General features: G+C 41.4%; 1 protein-coding gene and 1 pseudogene across 5 annotated transcripts in view; one reads left to right on the top strand and one right to left on the bottom strand.

Moving 5' to 3' along the window:
• The first annotated feature begins 3258 nt into the window (after nucleotides 1-3258).
• LOC309653614 (ELKS/Rab6-interacting/CAST family member 1-like) overlaps nucleotides 3259-16411 on the top strand; it is a 119660-nt gene continuing 106507 nt past the window's right edge. Inside the window, exon 1 of one of the 4 annotated variants that reach the window (XR_014259275.1) lies at nucleotides 3259-3814. Coding sequence is in view for 1 of the 4 variants with exons in the window: in XM_082478497.1 (XP_082334623.1) it covers nucleotides 3669-3814 (146 nt within the window). In the remaining 3 variants the exon portion in view is untranslated. The remainder of the gene's footprint in view (nucleotides 3815-16411) is intronic. The other 3 variants (XR_014259276.1, XR_014259277.1, XM_082478497.1) reach the window with 3 other exon arrangements.
• Nucleotides 13255-16411, bottom strand: part of LOC309653615 (ELKS/Rab6-interacting/CAST family member 1-like) — a 159305-nt pseudogene continuing 156148 nt past the window's right edge. The window contains exon 14 of the transcript XR_014268826.1: nucleotides 13255-13503. The product of XR_014268826.1 is annotated as an ELKS/Rab6-interacting/CAST family member 1-like (transcript). The remainder of the gene's footprint in view (nucleotides 13504-16411) is intronic.

Here is a 16411-nt window from a genome sequence, read left to right as displayed (position 1 = left end):
GTGGCATGTGGGCTCTAGCTGAGGCACACCGGCTTAGTTGCTCCACAGCATGTGGGATCTTAGTTCCCCGACCAGGGATTGAACCTGCGTCCCCTGCGTTGGAAGGCAGATTCTTTACCACTGGACCACCAGGGAGGTCCCTATGGGTCACATTTTTCCTTTGGAAATTCAGGATTTTCTCTTTAGCTTTAGAGTTTTAACATTTCACAAAGTTGTCTTTGCTCTCCACTAATGGACATTTTCAGCGCTGGGAAATTTTGTTCCATTATTTTTGGGGTAATTTTCCATCTTTTATTTACTCTCCTTTCTTTTTCTCTTGTAATATTAGTCCTGTTGGATTGACTCTTTATTTTTCTTATATTTTCTCTTGCAATTTCCATCTCTTTGCGTATTTCTTCTATTCTCCTTAAAATTGCACGGACTTTACCTTTCAACACTTCCAGTGAATTTATAATTTTGGCATTTTCCTATTTCTAATTTCAAGACTTACTTTTTGTTCTTGGGTTGTTACTTATCTGAGTACATTATCCTTGTTTCATAGCTGTAATAAAAGTTTGTGAGCATATTTTTAAGTTCTCTGAAGTTTCTTTTTCCTCTGTGGTCACATTTTCTCCTTATCCTCTCCCTCCCTTCCCCAGCCCCAAGTTGGAGACTTCCCTTAAACACCTAACAGTCCCTGGTTGTCCGTGCATATTTAAGATGAAGTAGTTGGATGCTGATGACGCATCTTTAGAACTTGGGAGGGTCTTGCCAACTTGCACAACTTCACTCTAGGGTGAGTGGGTAGGAAACTGGCTATTGTGCCAGAATAAAGAATGTTTTACCCTTAGTCATTAAATTCTCCCCAGAGATGATGAAAAAGCTTGACTCTGAGCCTGGGATAAATGCCTAGCTATTGTATCTGAGGTATAGGGAGGGTTCTGCTGTTCTACATAGAGACCTTTATTTAGCGTCCTTGTTTTCAGCCCTGCTTCTCACTCTTGCTCTGTCTTGTCAGTGTCTCCAAATTTCAATTTCTCTAAATCACTTCTGGCAGGTAGGCCTCCTTCTTCACCTACAGTACCCCCCCCCCCCATGCCTATTCCACATTATGGTTTCTTCCATTTTGTTTAATCAGACCTCACTCACTTTGTGTGTAAATTTAGGGGAAAAAAAAGAAAAACAACTCTTGGTGGCTCCCTTCCCATTTTCTGTTTTGTACGGGTTTGTATCATTTTTCATTCCTTTATTAGCATTTTAATGGGGTTCCAGGAAGAAGAGGCAACGAATGCATGCACTCAGCCAGTTTTAATTAAAAAAAAAAACAATCCTAAGTGTAGGTTTAAAAAAAGATATGTGGGGCAGAGTAGGAAATAAGAAAAAAGAACAGTGGAATGACAAAAAAGAAACCAAAAAAATTTCTGAGTCTGTGATATTGACAGTACTCCCGTGCATGAATAACAAGGCTTAGCACCTCACACTCTTCAGATCCCCACATTTCAGGGATGGGATAGATCTGAGACATCTCGTTCACACCCCCTTTTACAGTTACGAAAAGCAGGACCCAGGAGTAATGGGACTTTCCCAAGGTCACACACGTAGACACCGGCAGAATGGAAACCAGAAAGATAAGATGAGTCCACTTTGCTTTCCCTTCATCTCACCACACCGCTGGGGAGCAGCAGAACGAGCGGATCAGCAGTCAGATAAGAAGGATCGTGAGAAACAGTCAAAGGAAGCTGGCTTATTCCTGAGTGAAGTCGGGTGCCCGAGAAAATGAAACACTTTAGGATGCTTCATTTGGCAGGACCCAGCGTCCCCCGGCAGCGGTCCTGACAGCGGCGGCCGCGTGCGGACCCTACGGAAGGGGGCGACTGTACAGCAGGCGGGGGGACGCTGGGCGGGATGGGGATGAGGTGACGAATGAAGGGACGAGAACCCTGACGAGGGACGGGAGAGTGACAGTGGGGCCACGAGGGCGTGGACGCTGGCGGTGACTCAACTGCTCTCAGGGGCGTTTAGAGTTACTGATAAAACAATCGCCAGCCGGGAATAAACACGATTCAAATCACGCTTACTTTCTTAGTGCAGCGATAGCTTACCTACGGCCTTACATTAACGGTGCGTGGCTCCGACAAGGAAACCCGTCTGCGCTTCGGTACCAGAAACTGGGGAGCCCGACGCCGGGCCAGCTGCCGCCCCCGAGGACCGGGACGGCCGTCCGGCCCGCCCACCAGCCCCCGGAAAGTGCCCGAGGCCCGCGCGCGCCCGAGTCGCGCTCCCGGGAGGAGCGGGGGCGGGGCTCGCGCTGACGTCGGCCTGGGGCGGGACTGGGAAATCGCGCAGGGGGCGGGGCGCGGTGACGTCGGGCGCCCGGGCCGAGCTGTGGCTGTGGTGGTGGCGGCGGCGGCGGCGGTAGTGGTGGCGGCGGCGGCGACGGCGCCCGGGCAGCAACGGCAGCGGCAGCGGCAGCCCTGAGCAGGGTGAGACGGCCGCGGTGGCGGCAGCTCGGGGTCGGGCGGCGCCTGGAGCTTCCCGCCCGTCGCTGGCGCTAGGCCCCTCGGCTCTCCTCCGCCCGCTCCTCCTCACGGCCCTGGCTGGGTCCCGGCAGCGTGCCGCCGGGGAGGGCGGAGCCGTAGGTGAAGCTGGCGGGCGGGGGGCTGGGGGCTGGCGGGCTTGGGCTCTGGGCTGCGGGCCGGCGCGGGCGCACACGCGCACACGGCAGGCGCCGGGCGGGCGGCGTCTGTCTACTCCCTCTTGCCGTAGGAGGCGGTGCGGCGCAAACAGTGGGCCGCCGCCTCCGCCGGTGCTTCAGGGGGCCAGTCACGCAGAGCCCGGGGCGGGCCGCCCCGAGGAGCTTGGCGCCCGCGGACAGGTGGGCTTCCCGCCCGGAGGCCCTCGGGCTGCCCGCAAGGCCCGGGAGACCCCGCCAGCGGCCTGTCCGCGGTTCGCCTCGGCGGCCGGGGAGGGAGGGAGGGCGGCGCGGACGGCCGTCCCGGTCCTCGCGGGCGGCGCCACCAGGGAAGTCCTTTACAGGTCTTTTAAAAGCGTCTGTCTCTTCTCTATCTGGTCATATATATTTTTTCTTTTCTTCCTGCCTTCCTCAGAAAATCTCTACCTACGTAGCTTTAGAGCAGGAAATTATCCGATTGAATTCTAGCTGTTTCTTTAACAAGAGATTGTTTGTAATGGTAGAAACAGAAGAATCTTAGTTTGAACGAATAAAAATGACTCATTTATGTTTATTGTGCATCTGGTATTAGTCAGGTTTATGGCTTTTATTTCCTAAAATCGTTCTAGAAATATTTATTATGATTTTGTTCCTTATGTTTTTATCTGCATTGTATTGTTATTTCCATGGAAGTTTCTGGACTGTTTCCAAATAAATTCCTTAGAAGGGATTGTTTCTGGCACACTGTTACTTCTGATGCCCTTACATTTGTCAAAAAGAAAATGAGGGTTTTTTGGACCTAAACTGAGAAGAATTATAGTGGAGGGAAGATGAGAGATGTATTTCTTTCACTGCCATTTATGTCTGATCCTGCGAGAGTACAGAATTTTTGATGGGTGTGTCTTCAATTCTGTGGACCCAGGCGTTGCCCACTGCCCACCCAGCTCCTCTGACTATACCTGACCCAGATGCTCAGTTTCTGTCTTTTCTGTATTGATCGTAAGTGGAGGAGTTACTGATGGCCATGGAGAAGGTAAAACAGGAGCTGGAGTCCATGAAGGCGACGATGTCCTGCACTCAGCAGTCACTGGCAGAGAAGGAAACTCATGTGACCAACCTTCGGGCCGAGAGAAGAAAACACCTAGAGGAAGTTCTGGAGATGAAGTAAGTTTTATAATATTGTTCTTCAGGCATATGCTTAGTTGAAATACTTGTCCTCATCGCTTTCATCTTCTGGCCCTGTTTGTCACGCCTGACACACTTAGCCTAATTTTAATGCTCACTTGTGTTTCTCACTCCTTAGAACAAATTTGGGACAAATCCTCGTCAAGTAGAAGCTTTTTTTGCCTCCCTGTCATTGAATTTTGCAGTCCTCTAGAGTGTATGTATGCGTATGCAATTGTGTCTCTGAAATTCCTAAAACCTTCTGGAAAGTTCTGGCAAGTTGTTGAGCTTTCCGAGGAAGATAACCATTGCTCCTGAGGTCATACGATGGCTAGGCAATTTTTAAAAACATTTTTTATTATAAACATTTCCAAAGGTACACAAAACTAGAGAATAGTATAGTGAACCTCCTTATACCCATCCCCCATATTTCACCATTAACATTTGCCACACTCTCCAGTCAGTTTTTACAAAATTGTCACTTTTAGCAGAACCTTTCTTGACATCATTTTTGTACTTTCCAGGCATCTTGCAGCTTCCTTGAGATAGTCTGTTGTGAAGGCTGTATATATCTGCTGTGCAGAATACAGCTGCTGCTTTTTCTGCTCTGTGACTTTGAAAAGTTCTGGTTTCCTTCTCTTCAGAACACGTATGTCTCTTTTTTAAGTCCCTTAGTACTTTCTCTATCACTCCAATCCCCACTCCTATGTAATTGTCCTGCTCTCATTTTACTGAAACCAAGTCTATGCTGGGACCCCTCAGTTACCTTCATCACCTCAGCAGTTACCTGTGTTCTTGTCGTCTTCTCTTCTGACTCAGAGGAGATACTGTCTCTCCTTCACCAAGCTCGTTTCTTATTTCTATCACAGATTTAAGCTCTGGTTCCCTCCTCTGCAATCTGTCTCCATTAATTTTCTTTCACATAATCTTTGCTCACTTTCTGTTAGTTCCTTCTTCTCTGCAATAAATACGCACTCTCTCTGACCTAAAGTAAACAGTCTCTCTGAGCCCAGCCAGTGCTTGAAGCTAACATCCCCTCTTCTTTTCTGCTACTTTGAACTGTCAATAAATAATTGAATATGAGAATTACAGAGTAGCAGAGGATCTTGCCATGATACCTCAGCATGAATTTTCATGGGGCATGATTGTTTTGATATCATGACGGCAGCCCAGGAGTTGAGAAACAAATATCGGGGTGTCCCCTGTGCTTATGGATTATTAGGACACAGTGGGAGGTTAAGAGAGCCTGATCTTTCAGAAAAGAATTATAGGTGATGTGCATGGATCTACCATTACAGTATCATACAAAATAGTTTCAGTTCCTGAAAATTCCCCATGCTCCTCCTTTTCATCTCTCCCCCATCTCCCCATTCCCTGATCTTTTTCCTGTAACCTTTTCAGACTGGCTTCTTTCCTTTAGCCTCTGTGTTTAAGGTAATCCCATGTCTTTTTGTGGCCTGAGAGTTTATCTTGTTTTATCTCTGAAAATATTCCGCTGAATGGACATACCATGGTTTGTTTATTCCATTACCTATTGAATAACACCTTGGTTGCTTCCAGTTTTTGGCAGTTGTCAGTAAAGCTGCTGTAAACATTCATGTGCAGGTTTCTGTATGGGCATCAGTTTTCAACTCATTTAGGTAAATGTCTGGGAGTGCGATTGCTAGGTTGTATTGAGCTGTGTAAGAAACTGAAAAAAATACCTTTTGAAGTGGCTGTAAATAATTTGCTTTTAATTGCATGCCTTTTTCTTTCTCTCTTTCCTGTTTATCTTTTTTCCTCCATTCTGCTACCCACTGCCTATCTGAAGCTGTTGAGTGAACTATTGCATGAGACCAGTCATTTGGACTTTAAGTGGTTTAAGGTATGAAGAAACTGCTTTTACGTTTGTACTTCTGAGGCTGTGTACCCGTCATTCACTGTCCTCTCCAGCTTCCATCTTCTATTCTTTTATTGTATCTTTTTGTGTCTTCTAACCCTACTGTTAATTTTGCTTGTATGTATTGCTTCTATGCACCGAAGTAATCTACAAATATTTGTTTGAAATATCTTAAATGGCTTTTAATGTCCCTAATGGGTAGGGACATTATACTTATTATCTTGCTCAGGTCCAAAATTTATGTCTCTTGCCTAAATTTAGCCTCTGAGAAGAAATGCCTCCCTCTGATTGAAGAAGGGTAGCTGCATCTCTGAATTTCTCAAGAAGCAACGTAAAATTGTTTGGGAACCATTTCTCTTATTACAATAAAATACACACCCTTTTAAAGTTTGAGCAGAGAAAAACTCTCAAAGGAAAATGACTCTTGATGCCTTTCTTGTATTCTTACAGAATCCCCTTACATGTCTTTATTCCTAATATGTGCTGCTCTGCACTGAGCCGATGCCCCAAATTTAAAGAAGTTGTCCAGTGATCTAATGAAGGAAGACCTCCTCTAACTTGTGTTAGCAAATGGAAAGAATAAAGTGAATAATTCCGTGGGGGAAAACTCAAGGGCTTTTTTTTTTTTTTTTAATAAATTTATTTATTTTATTTATTTTTATTTTTGGCTCTGTTGGGTCTTTGTTGCTGTGCGCAGGCTTTCTCTAGTTGCGGCGAGCGGGGGCTACCCTTCGTTGCGGTACACGGGCTTCTCATTGCGGTGGCTTCTCGTTGCAAAGCATGGGCTCTAGGTGCACGGGCTTTAGTAGTTGCGGCACACGGGCTCAGTAGTTGCGGCTCGTGGGCTCTAGAGTGCAGGCTCAGTAGTTGTGGCGCACGGGCTTAGTTGCTCCACGGCATGTGGGATCTTCCCGGACCAGGGCTCGAACCCGTGTCCCCTGCATTGGCAGGCGGATTCTTAACCACTCTGCCACCAGGGTAGTCCCTGTGATGGTGTTTTTGGATGAAATTCATATTTAAATTGGTGGTGGACTTTGAGTAAAGCAGATTATCCTCCATAATGTGGGTGGGCCTCATCCAATCAGTTGAAGCTCTTAATAAAACAAAGACTGACCTCCCTGTTGCAAAAAGGAATTCTGCCAGAAGACTTATAGAAATTGAACTGCAACTCTTTCTAGAGTCTCTAGACAGCCTAACCTGCAGATTTTGAATTTACCAAGCCTCTATTATTGTGTGAACCAATTGTTTAAAATCTCTCTCTCTCTGTCTCTATCTTTATATAGATATGCATATAGATCTAGGTATCAATATCGATATCTAGATCTATATCTATCAACATATATGGGCACTTGTATACACATGCTATTGGTTCTGTCTTTCTGGAGAACCTTGACTAATATAGTGGCCCATGTAAATAAAAGGATGAACCCAAGTTCACCCAGGTAGAAAGTAGTACAATGAGAACTGGAACTTAAGGCCTCATGACTCATTCAGCTGTGAACACTGACCCAGAACTGGGGTCCGCAAACTCTGGCCCACTGATCAGATCTCGCTTGACTCCTGGTTTTGTACATAACGTTTTGCTTGAACACAGCCGCACCCATTCATTAACGTATTGTGCATGGCTGTTTCTGTGCTACAGCAGCAGATGGGCAGTTGCAGCAGAGACATATGGTACACAAAATCCAAAATGTTTACTATCTGACCCTTTACAGAAAAGATCTGCTGACCCTTGCTCTAGGATGCCATCTGATTTCTGATAGCACCGAGGAGAATAATTCATGCACATTGGGTTAGATTGTTCATCTCATGTCCTCCTTAGGTCAAAGATCTCTTAAATGCTCACCCTTGCCATAGCCAACTTGGGGAGCATTGTCTTAAGGATGCAGAAATATTTCTTGCCAGGTCTTTCCAATCCACACTGCTCCCTGACTATGGTTCTTAAAACCTATTTTTAAAAAAATTTTTATTGAAGTATAGTTGATTTACAGTGTTGTGTTAGTTTCAGGTGTACAGCAAAATGAATCAGTTATACATATACATATATCCACTTTTATTTTTTTTTAGAGTCTTTTCCAAATAGGCCACTACAGAGTATTGAGTGGAGTTCCCTGTGCTAATAAGAAGAGCAGGTTCTTATTAGTTATCTATTTTATGTATAGTAGTGTGTATATTTCAGTCCCAATCTCCCAATTTAGCCTCCCTGCCACAATCCCCTGGTAACCCTAAGTTTGTTTTCTACATCCGTGCCTCTACTTCTAAACCCTGTCTATTTTAACCAACTACCACTCACTGCTTACTGTCTCTGGCTTCATGTACTTGATAATAAATCTATTTCTTGTTCTATCCTGGATGACATGTTCCAAGGACTGAGATAATATCTTAGTCTACATAATTTGTCCTTGATATTGTCTATCTTGGGGTCTTCATCTATGTCCCAAAGAAGACAGTCACACTCTGTCTTCTAGTACTACTACTAATACCACACTTTATGGCATGAATTTGACCCAGTGCACTGAACTATCCCTTTAGAAGCTGTATGCAACCTGTCACTGGGTTTTAGCACAGAGGTAGAACTCAGATTAGTGTTCATATTTAAACAAATCTACTTGACCAGAAACTTTTTGTCTCACCATTTATTTTTATTACACAAGTAACTTCTGTCTTTGCATCTATGATGTAAATATTTTTAATTTCCTAAATTATCTGAAAAATTATTTAGACCTTCCATTTCAGTAGGCATTGGAATTGTTGTGTGATGACTATTTCATTATTTTATTTCCAAATGTTAAATTAGGCTTCAAGCTTTGGCCAAGAGTAGACAGAAAAGGGTTTAAAAAGAAATGAAGAGTGGGAAAGACTTCTGATGCAATGGAGACTTAATAAAGATTTGATTTTGAATCAATAATTTATAATAAAGGTTTGATTTTGAATCAATAATTTATGTCATTGCAAAATAACTTCCTGGTAAAATTCCATTCTTTGGTAATCATTAAGTACAGAAATTAACAATCAGAATATACAGTGCTCTTCTTCATTTTCTAAAAACAAACCTATATCTAGATGAGAGGAGAATTCATTTCATAACTCAGGCTCTGGACTTACGACTCCAAGTCCTGTCTTCTTTCAACCATACCTGCTAAGTTTCTGTCTGACTTCTTGAGCATGAGGTAATGGCTTCAGCTTTCATCCCGTTCCTCAGTATATAGCTTGGTGACTAAGAGTAAGGGATCTAAAACTTGAGAACTTGGGTTCAAATCTTGACTCTAAAATTTACTTGTTGAGTACTCTTGAGCGTGTTATCTGTTTTTGCCTCAGTTTTCTCATCTATAAAATAGAGATAACATTACTTCTCTCAGGGAGTTGCTATGAGGGTTAAAAGAGAAAATTCATACAATGCAAGAATTTATCAGTTCTTGGAACACAATAAATACCGAAAAAAAATGTTAGCCATTATCAAGGGCCCCTCATTTTATGGATAATATAGATTAGTTTATATAGGTCTAATATTTACATATACATAAACATTTTGTACCTATATGTGTGTATACTTTCTTCTTAGAAATTGAGCAGTCAACATTCACATCTAAATATGTGCTCTGTGAAATGCAGATCTCCTGTGTACAGACACAGTGCTATAGTCATCTATTGCTACATAATAAAGAAGTCCAAACTTAGTGGTGAAATAAACAAAAATTTTAATATGTGCCCAGATTCTGTGGGTCAGCAATTCAAACAATACACAGAGGAGATGGCTTGTCTCTACTCCATGACTGATGTCTGAAACCTCAGCTCATGAGGATTCAAATGGCTGGGGCTGGAATCATCTAGATAATTTTAATTCACACGTCTGGCCCTTGAGATGGGATGACTTGAAGACTGGGCCCAACAAGGACTGTTGACTGGAGTGCCTATAGATGGCTGCCCATGTGGCTTGTACTTCTCATAACGTGGTAGTTAGGATTCAAGATAGAGTATCCCAAGAATGAGTGTCCAGGGTTCAAGCATTCCACGAGAATCATGCAAAATCATGCATGACCTTTTATGACCTAGTCTTAGATGTTACATAGCATCACTTTCATTATATACTATTGCAGGCGTTGGAGATCTTTTTCCATAAAGTATCAGACAGTCAATATTTTAGGCTTTATAAGCCATACAGTCTCTTTTGCAACTACTTAGCTCTGCTGCTGTGATGTGAAAACAGACACAAACAATACATATACTAAGGAACATGGCTGTGTTCCAATAAAGCTTCATTTATAAAAGCCGGTAGTGGCCTAGATTTGGCCCACCAGCCATAATTTACTGACCCCTGCTCTATTGTTTGAAGGCATGGAAAGCCTGCCCAAATTCAAGGGAAAATGCCCACATCTGGATGCGAAGAACGGCAACGAATCTGAGACCCTGTATTAAAACCACTGCATAAGAGGATCTGTCTGCATACCTTGATTCTCCCATGTATGTTGGATATGAGGTATTGGGACATCTTACATCTCTGTAAGCCTGGGTCAAGGTCAAAGTTGGAATCTGAACTTAATGACCTTGACTTCTGGAATAATTGGTAACTCTAATTATGATTTCCTTACACTCCTTACCCCAATAAATATACCACAAAAGATAGATTTCAAGTAAACAATTGCTTTATGGCAGATTTTTATTAAGTCTCCATTGACTGAATTATTCCATTTTGGTTGGAAAGCATGGGTTTTGTTTCTTTCCTAAAGAGGTCTGCAACTTTTCAGATGTGGCATTTCATTCTACTGAGAGGATGAGGTAGGTTTTTATAAACGGAAAAAGCAGGGCAGGCTGAGTTCACTCAGATCATACTAATGCTTACAGGAATAACCGAAACTGGAACACAGGCTTCCAGGTTTTCCTGTCCTGTGCTCTTTGCGGTAGGTGCCATTGTCTGCTGGGCCTGGCAGTAATAATTTTTGACCTTTACCTCTCTACGCTATTGTGAAGTGGTTTTGGGTTTTGTTAGCTTTCTTATGAGTTTGTACTAAATTGTGTCCATAAAATAGGCTGAATTCCTCAGGGAAGGTTGATAGCTGTTACTGTGTTATTACTTAAAATGTTGTGTTGGTTACCTTTTGTTCTTTTCTTTTCTCCAGCTGTCTCCTGAACTTAAAAGTTATATTATCCTAAATGAAAGATGTGCATCTGGTGGAAAACACTAATTTAAGGGATGAAAATTCCTGATGATTGCTTCAGTCAACCCTTAATACACACTGAGCTTCATTAGTAAATAGACAACTCTCAGACCTTTCGCTTGGAAGAGGTCGCATAATCAGGCTTTGTGTTGATTTTGCATTCTGTTCGTTAGAGACAGAACAAATTAGAATAATTGGCTGGTACAGGGAAAGCACAAAGAACTTTCTTCAATTTTTGTGATGCATCCCGTAATAAGGGTTGAAAATGAGACTAGAGGTAAGAACGTGAAACTCAGAAGAGCAAAGGAGAGAGGATATTGTTTCTTTGAAAATATTCTTTCAGTGTTGGCCCAGAAGAAATAGGAAGCTGAGGAAATTTTTTTTTTTGTAAATGATGATTTTTGTGTTAATGATGTGAATTCCACAATTAGTAAGAATCAGGAAGCAAGCATCCTTTTCCACCAAGGACTTGGGAGCAAATGAAACCATAAATACTCCCCCGCTCTTGGAAACCCTTTTGGAGCAGTAATCAGAGAAGGGTAAAGGCAAAGCCTCAGGGCAAAGGTGTTCAGAGCAAAGGGATAGGAGGAGAACAAAAGGAAAGTGGATCTTTTTAGAGCTGTCATTTTGAAATTTACCTGCTTCTGATTCAGTGCTGCTTTGCTACCGTGTTGGTCCAGTGGAAATCCTCAAAGCAGGAGCAGCCGTATTTTAAAATAATAAGGTTAGAGCAAGTGACTTTAATCCAGGTCTCTTTAGCTCAAGAGCACAGAGGAGAGTGTGAGGAAAGGGGTGAGGCCACAAGGAATTGTTCACTGGGTAAATTTTCCCCAAACCTCCCTAACTGGGAGAAATTGACCACTGGATTATGTGCCTTGAAGGAAAGCAAAAATGTTGAAAGCAAAGAGTGTGGAGCTTGTTTAGAAAGCAAGCTCTATCATTTGGTCACCTTCTGATAATAGCATTGGCTGAGACCTAACCATTTACAATGAAGGCACTTCTGTAGGTAATAAGTTCCAGGAGGGCCAGAACTGAGTATGTCTGTTTCAGCATTTAGCATGGTTTAGCATCTTAGAGCCCGGTACATTATTGGCATATAGTAGACTTAAAAATGAATATTTGTGGATTGTCTGAATGAGTGGATGTGTGTGTGATTCATATCCTATTTGCAGGTCCTATGCCCTACAGTGGGTTTTCAGTGTCAGATTGTGAAAGTATTTATGCCGGGGATTGGCACTGTTCCCTATCTAATCGATAAAGATTACACATCAAAGGACGTTACACTGACAGCCCAAAAGCCTCATAGGAATTACTTAACAAAAAACTAAAATTGGATTCTGTATAATTTCTAATTTATAAGCTGGCCAGAACACTGGTATTTCAGCCAGTCCTCTGGTAGTTCCAATGATGTCCCCATGATCACCCAGGCATAATCAGAATGGCTTTAGGATTTGGGAGCCAAAATGTTCCTCAGTATTTACTGCTTTGCTAGTCCATTTAAGAAAATGGAGTATTGAAAATATAGCTTCAGACACAATATGGCATTTTATGATTTAGCACGAAATCTGAGAAATATAGAGTTAATCTGAAGCCTGCAATGGTAAAGTTCCTTCTGCTATTGAAGTTATTGTCTTTAAACAATGATTCTACATCAGTAATGCTATATATATATATATATATATATGATATTCAGGTTAATTTCCTCTTCTCTCTAAGCAAGTAATTGGTTGGTTGGTATGAGAGATGGTGTGGCTTCCAAAAGTGAAAAGTATTATTTTGTTGTAATTTCCGGCTACCTAAGGATGGGAGAGGCCCAGGACACTGCAGTCAGTATATTATGTGGAGCAGGTTATATTGTGGTTTATTTATGAACTTTTACATGTTTATTTTCTATGCAAGTTTGTGTGCTCCTTTCTGAATTTTGGTAGATAAGTGTTTTGTAACTTTGGAATACTTGGAGTTATATATATATATATATAACTTTTATATATATATATTTTAACGTAGTAGTTAAAGCCGTGGAGAGTGTACTAGTCTACGTAGGTTCAAATTCTGGCTTTACCCTGTGACTTCCCTGTGGCTTCCTCTGCTCACCTATTAAAAAGGAGTATAATAAGACTGCTGTGGTGAGTTATATACTAAGTGCTATTTAAGCATTTGCTATAATGATTTATGTATACTCGAAGGCAAGGAACTTGCCCCTTGATCGTCTCTGTATTCCTAGTGCTTAAGAATTCCTAGTGCTTTTCTAGTGCATTGTCTTAGGATAGAGATAGCTCAGTATAGTTCTTCTCGCTATAAAGTACTGTTACGTTGAAAGTGTTTGCTTGTGTACTAATAATCTATGACATATCTGCGAGGACAAGGAAAGGAATAGTTTTAAAACTGCAATGGATAACAAAAGATTGTATGATGTAATGCCTTTATTATGTAATGATAAAACTAACAAATGATCATGGTAGAAAATTTGAAAAACTCCTAGACAAAATAGAGATCAGCAAAATCTGCAGTAACTTTCAGAGTGTAGAGTTGTCCATGAATATTAGTGCTTTCACATTTTCCAGGACTTCAAGTAGACTCTGCTTCTTAAGAGTCTATTCATGAGATTTTATTTTAATGATGTTTTCATCATGGGGGGACACACACACACAAATCTGTTAAAGAAAAAAAAAAGAAAGAAACACATGTAAATCACTGATGTTTCAGATAGCCACATGAAATAAGCTGAGAAAGGTCAACAAGCTGAAAGAATGTGGAGTAGCATCTCCTTAATCGCTTACATAATTCTGATAATTACCTCTTTGTGGATAAAGTAATTAATGGGGAATCTAATTCAAGAAAAATGTATGAACTTCAAGCCTTGTTGAAGCCAAGTATTTCTTTCCACAAAAGGTTACTTTGCACGGCCATGCTTCCTTATCACCTGACAGGGAAAGAGTGTTGTATGGCAAAGGATCTTCCCGAAGGAGGGTGCTTCCCACGCTGATTGTCATCAGTGACTTCAGAATTACTGTTGCTGTATTACCAAAATCTTAAACTAGGATATTTTTGACAAATGCGGTCCTTAGTTAATTTTTAGAGCTACACACTGTCAGATGGCTCTGAAATAACAATTGTCTGGCTCTTCTTCAGGGTGATCGCAATACGGTAATGACCTTGAGGTATCACTAAAAAGCAGGAAGGTGTGAGTCTTCCTTTGGTTCCAGAGTGAAATGCGAGTTGGAAAAGAGGCCGACAACCAAGTGATAGAGAAGGAAATGTGAGGTCATTAGTGAAAAAGCAGGTTTAAGTTAACGTGAAAAGGCATGAGGAAATGGTCAACCGTTACAGTATTACAAAGATCATCACGAAGCGTATCCATGAATGTGGTTTGTATTGCAATCTGCTGAAAAAGAGACAAATATCCTGGCCTGGCCTTCATGGAGATTATATTTTATTGATTCTGATGATAGATTATTGTTGAAGAGGGCCTCCTATAAATTATAACCATGCAAAGGCAGCAAGATAATTTTTTTTTCTTTATGTATGTGTTTCTCATTCCTACTCACTTCTCTCTTAGGGGAAGAGAAAATCACAAAAAAACAAAAATGTCAAATCTCAGCTATTCATTTGCAAAATAATTTTTTTCCCAAATTCGAATGGAGGCAGTAGGTTAACCGTTAAGACTTGTAAGGCTCAAAAAGCTAGAGTTTTACAAAGTGTAGCCAAATTTTATTCCATAAGTAATAGCTTTGGAAAGAATATGTGATGATGCAAAGTTGGAAAAAGCTGGGTTTTCTTCCGTAAATGACTTCACTGTGTCGGGAGAAGAGGCAGAGAAGAAATCAAAGTGAGTAAACATGGGGTGAGTTTTTCTGATAGGGGACTCTAGTGCTTTAAAATAGACTACATAATCCTAGGGATAATCTGAGGGTAGAGCACACCAATGCCTTATTTCCAATCTGGTACCCTGGAAGAAAACAGTGTATTTCCTTTGAGGTCTTGAGAGGTTTTTCTTCTGCTTTGTTTTGTTTTGGGTTCATTTTGTAGTCAACCTTACTAAGGTATCATTTGCATACAACAAAAGGCAGACATTTTTAGCTAACGGTTCAGTGACTTTTAATTAATGTATACATTTGTATAACTACCACCCCCATAAAGATAGATAACAATTCTAAAACCCGAGAAAGTTTCCTCCTAGGCTTTTGCAGAAGTATCCCCATCTCCCACCCCAAGGCAACCACTGATTTGTTTTTTATCTTTCGAGATGAATTTTGCCCAGTTTAGAATTTCATGTCAGTTGAATACTACAGTAGGTGCCCTTTTGATCTGGCTTCACTTGCTCAGCATATGGTTTTTGAGATTCATTCATGTTGGGATGTTTTAAACCAGGACTTCAGCCTGGGTGGCTGATTTTGTCTGAAGGCACCTACAGGTACATCTGGGTCTCTGGCATTGTCACTGTCTGTTCTTGGCTCAGTATTTTCAACTTTACTAAGAAGCACAAGGTTGAAGTAAGGAAGATCATTGTCAGTATACTGGAGGTGAAGTGGGTTCCGTTATGTAATATTCTCAGCATAAATTGACCTGCTTGGAATCATTGTGTTGATAATCGACAAGGCTACTCTTCCCCAAAAAACCTTGATACTATAAAACTTCTAAAGGACGCTGTCCTAGGACTCTTTTAGTTTTAAATTTTTGGGAAACATTTCTGGAAAATTCAAATGCTCACAACCTGAAAGAAGCAATTATTCACCTGAAGGCTAACTCTGCTCAAGTTGAGTTGTCCGACCTTTACATGCTGATAGAACCCAAATAGCCTTGCAAAACAATGCTCTCTTATTGGATATAAGCACATAGACTATTTAAGATGGACGTGTATATGCAGTAAAGTAAAAAAAAACAAAGACTCTTTGAGTTTCCCTTGCAGGTTTTTAAAATTTTTTCATTTAAGTTTCTATAGCATATGCTAATAGTTGAGGGTAACCTCAGGTTAGTTTTAGGTCCACTCTTTACATAAATGTTGAAGTACTCCATACCCACCTTTTTTCTACCTTCCTTCTCTTCTTCCATCTTTCCTTCCTAACTTCTTATAATCCATTATACTTAATCCTGCCTTTGTTGAGGTGGCAATTAGTGTAGGAAAATTGAAAGCAGTGTGAAATTTTGCTGTTCAGAATGCATGTTGACCAAATTCTATATTGAGAAAAGGTCTGAATTTACCCACAGGAACCCTTTCTCAGCGTCTTTGAGTACAGGCCATAGAAACTGGGCTATAATATCCTGACAGGTATGTCGAATTCATAGCAATAGCCCTCAAAGAGCTTACCTAGCGTACGTAGATGCGTATGAATGCATTTAATGATTGCTTTATTGGCAGCAGTGCCAACATACACAGTCTATTTTGTTTTATATCATTATCATTACCTGCTGTTGACCACTGTATACATTGCTAATGGTGTGGTTCCTATGGCTTGTGAATTTCACGGCCAAATAATATGTAATTTATTGCACACTTTAGTGTAGAAGATGGAGACTCCATAAATTTTCGTGTGCTCTTTGCCCCTTTGGAATGTATTACCC

This window comes from Balaenoptera physalus (assembly GCF_965194825.1).
Source record: "Balaenoptera physalus genome assembly, contig: HAP1_SCAFFOLD_690, whole genome shotgun sequence".
NCBI classification, from domain to species: Eukaryota; Metazoa; Chordata; class Mammalia; order Artiodactyla; family Balaenopteridae; genus Balaenoptera; species Balaenoptera physalus.
Note: the sequence above shows the minus strand (reverse complement) of the source record. Positions and strands in the feature narration are given on the sequence as shown.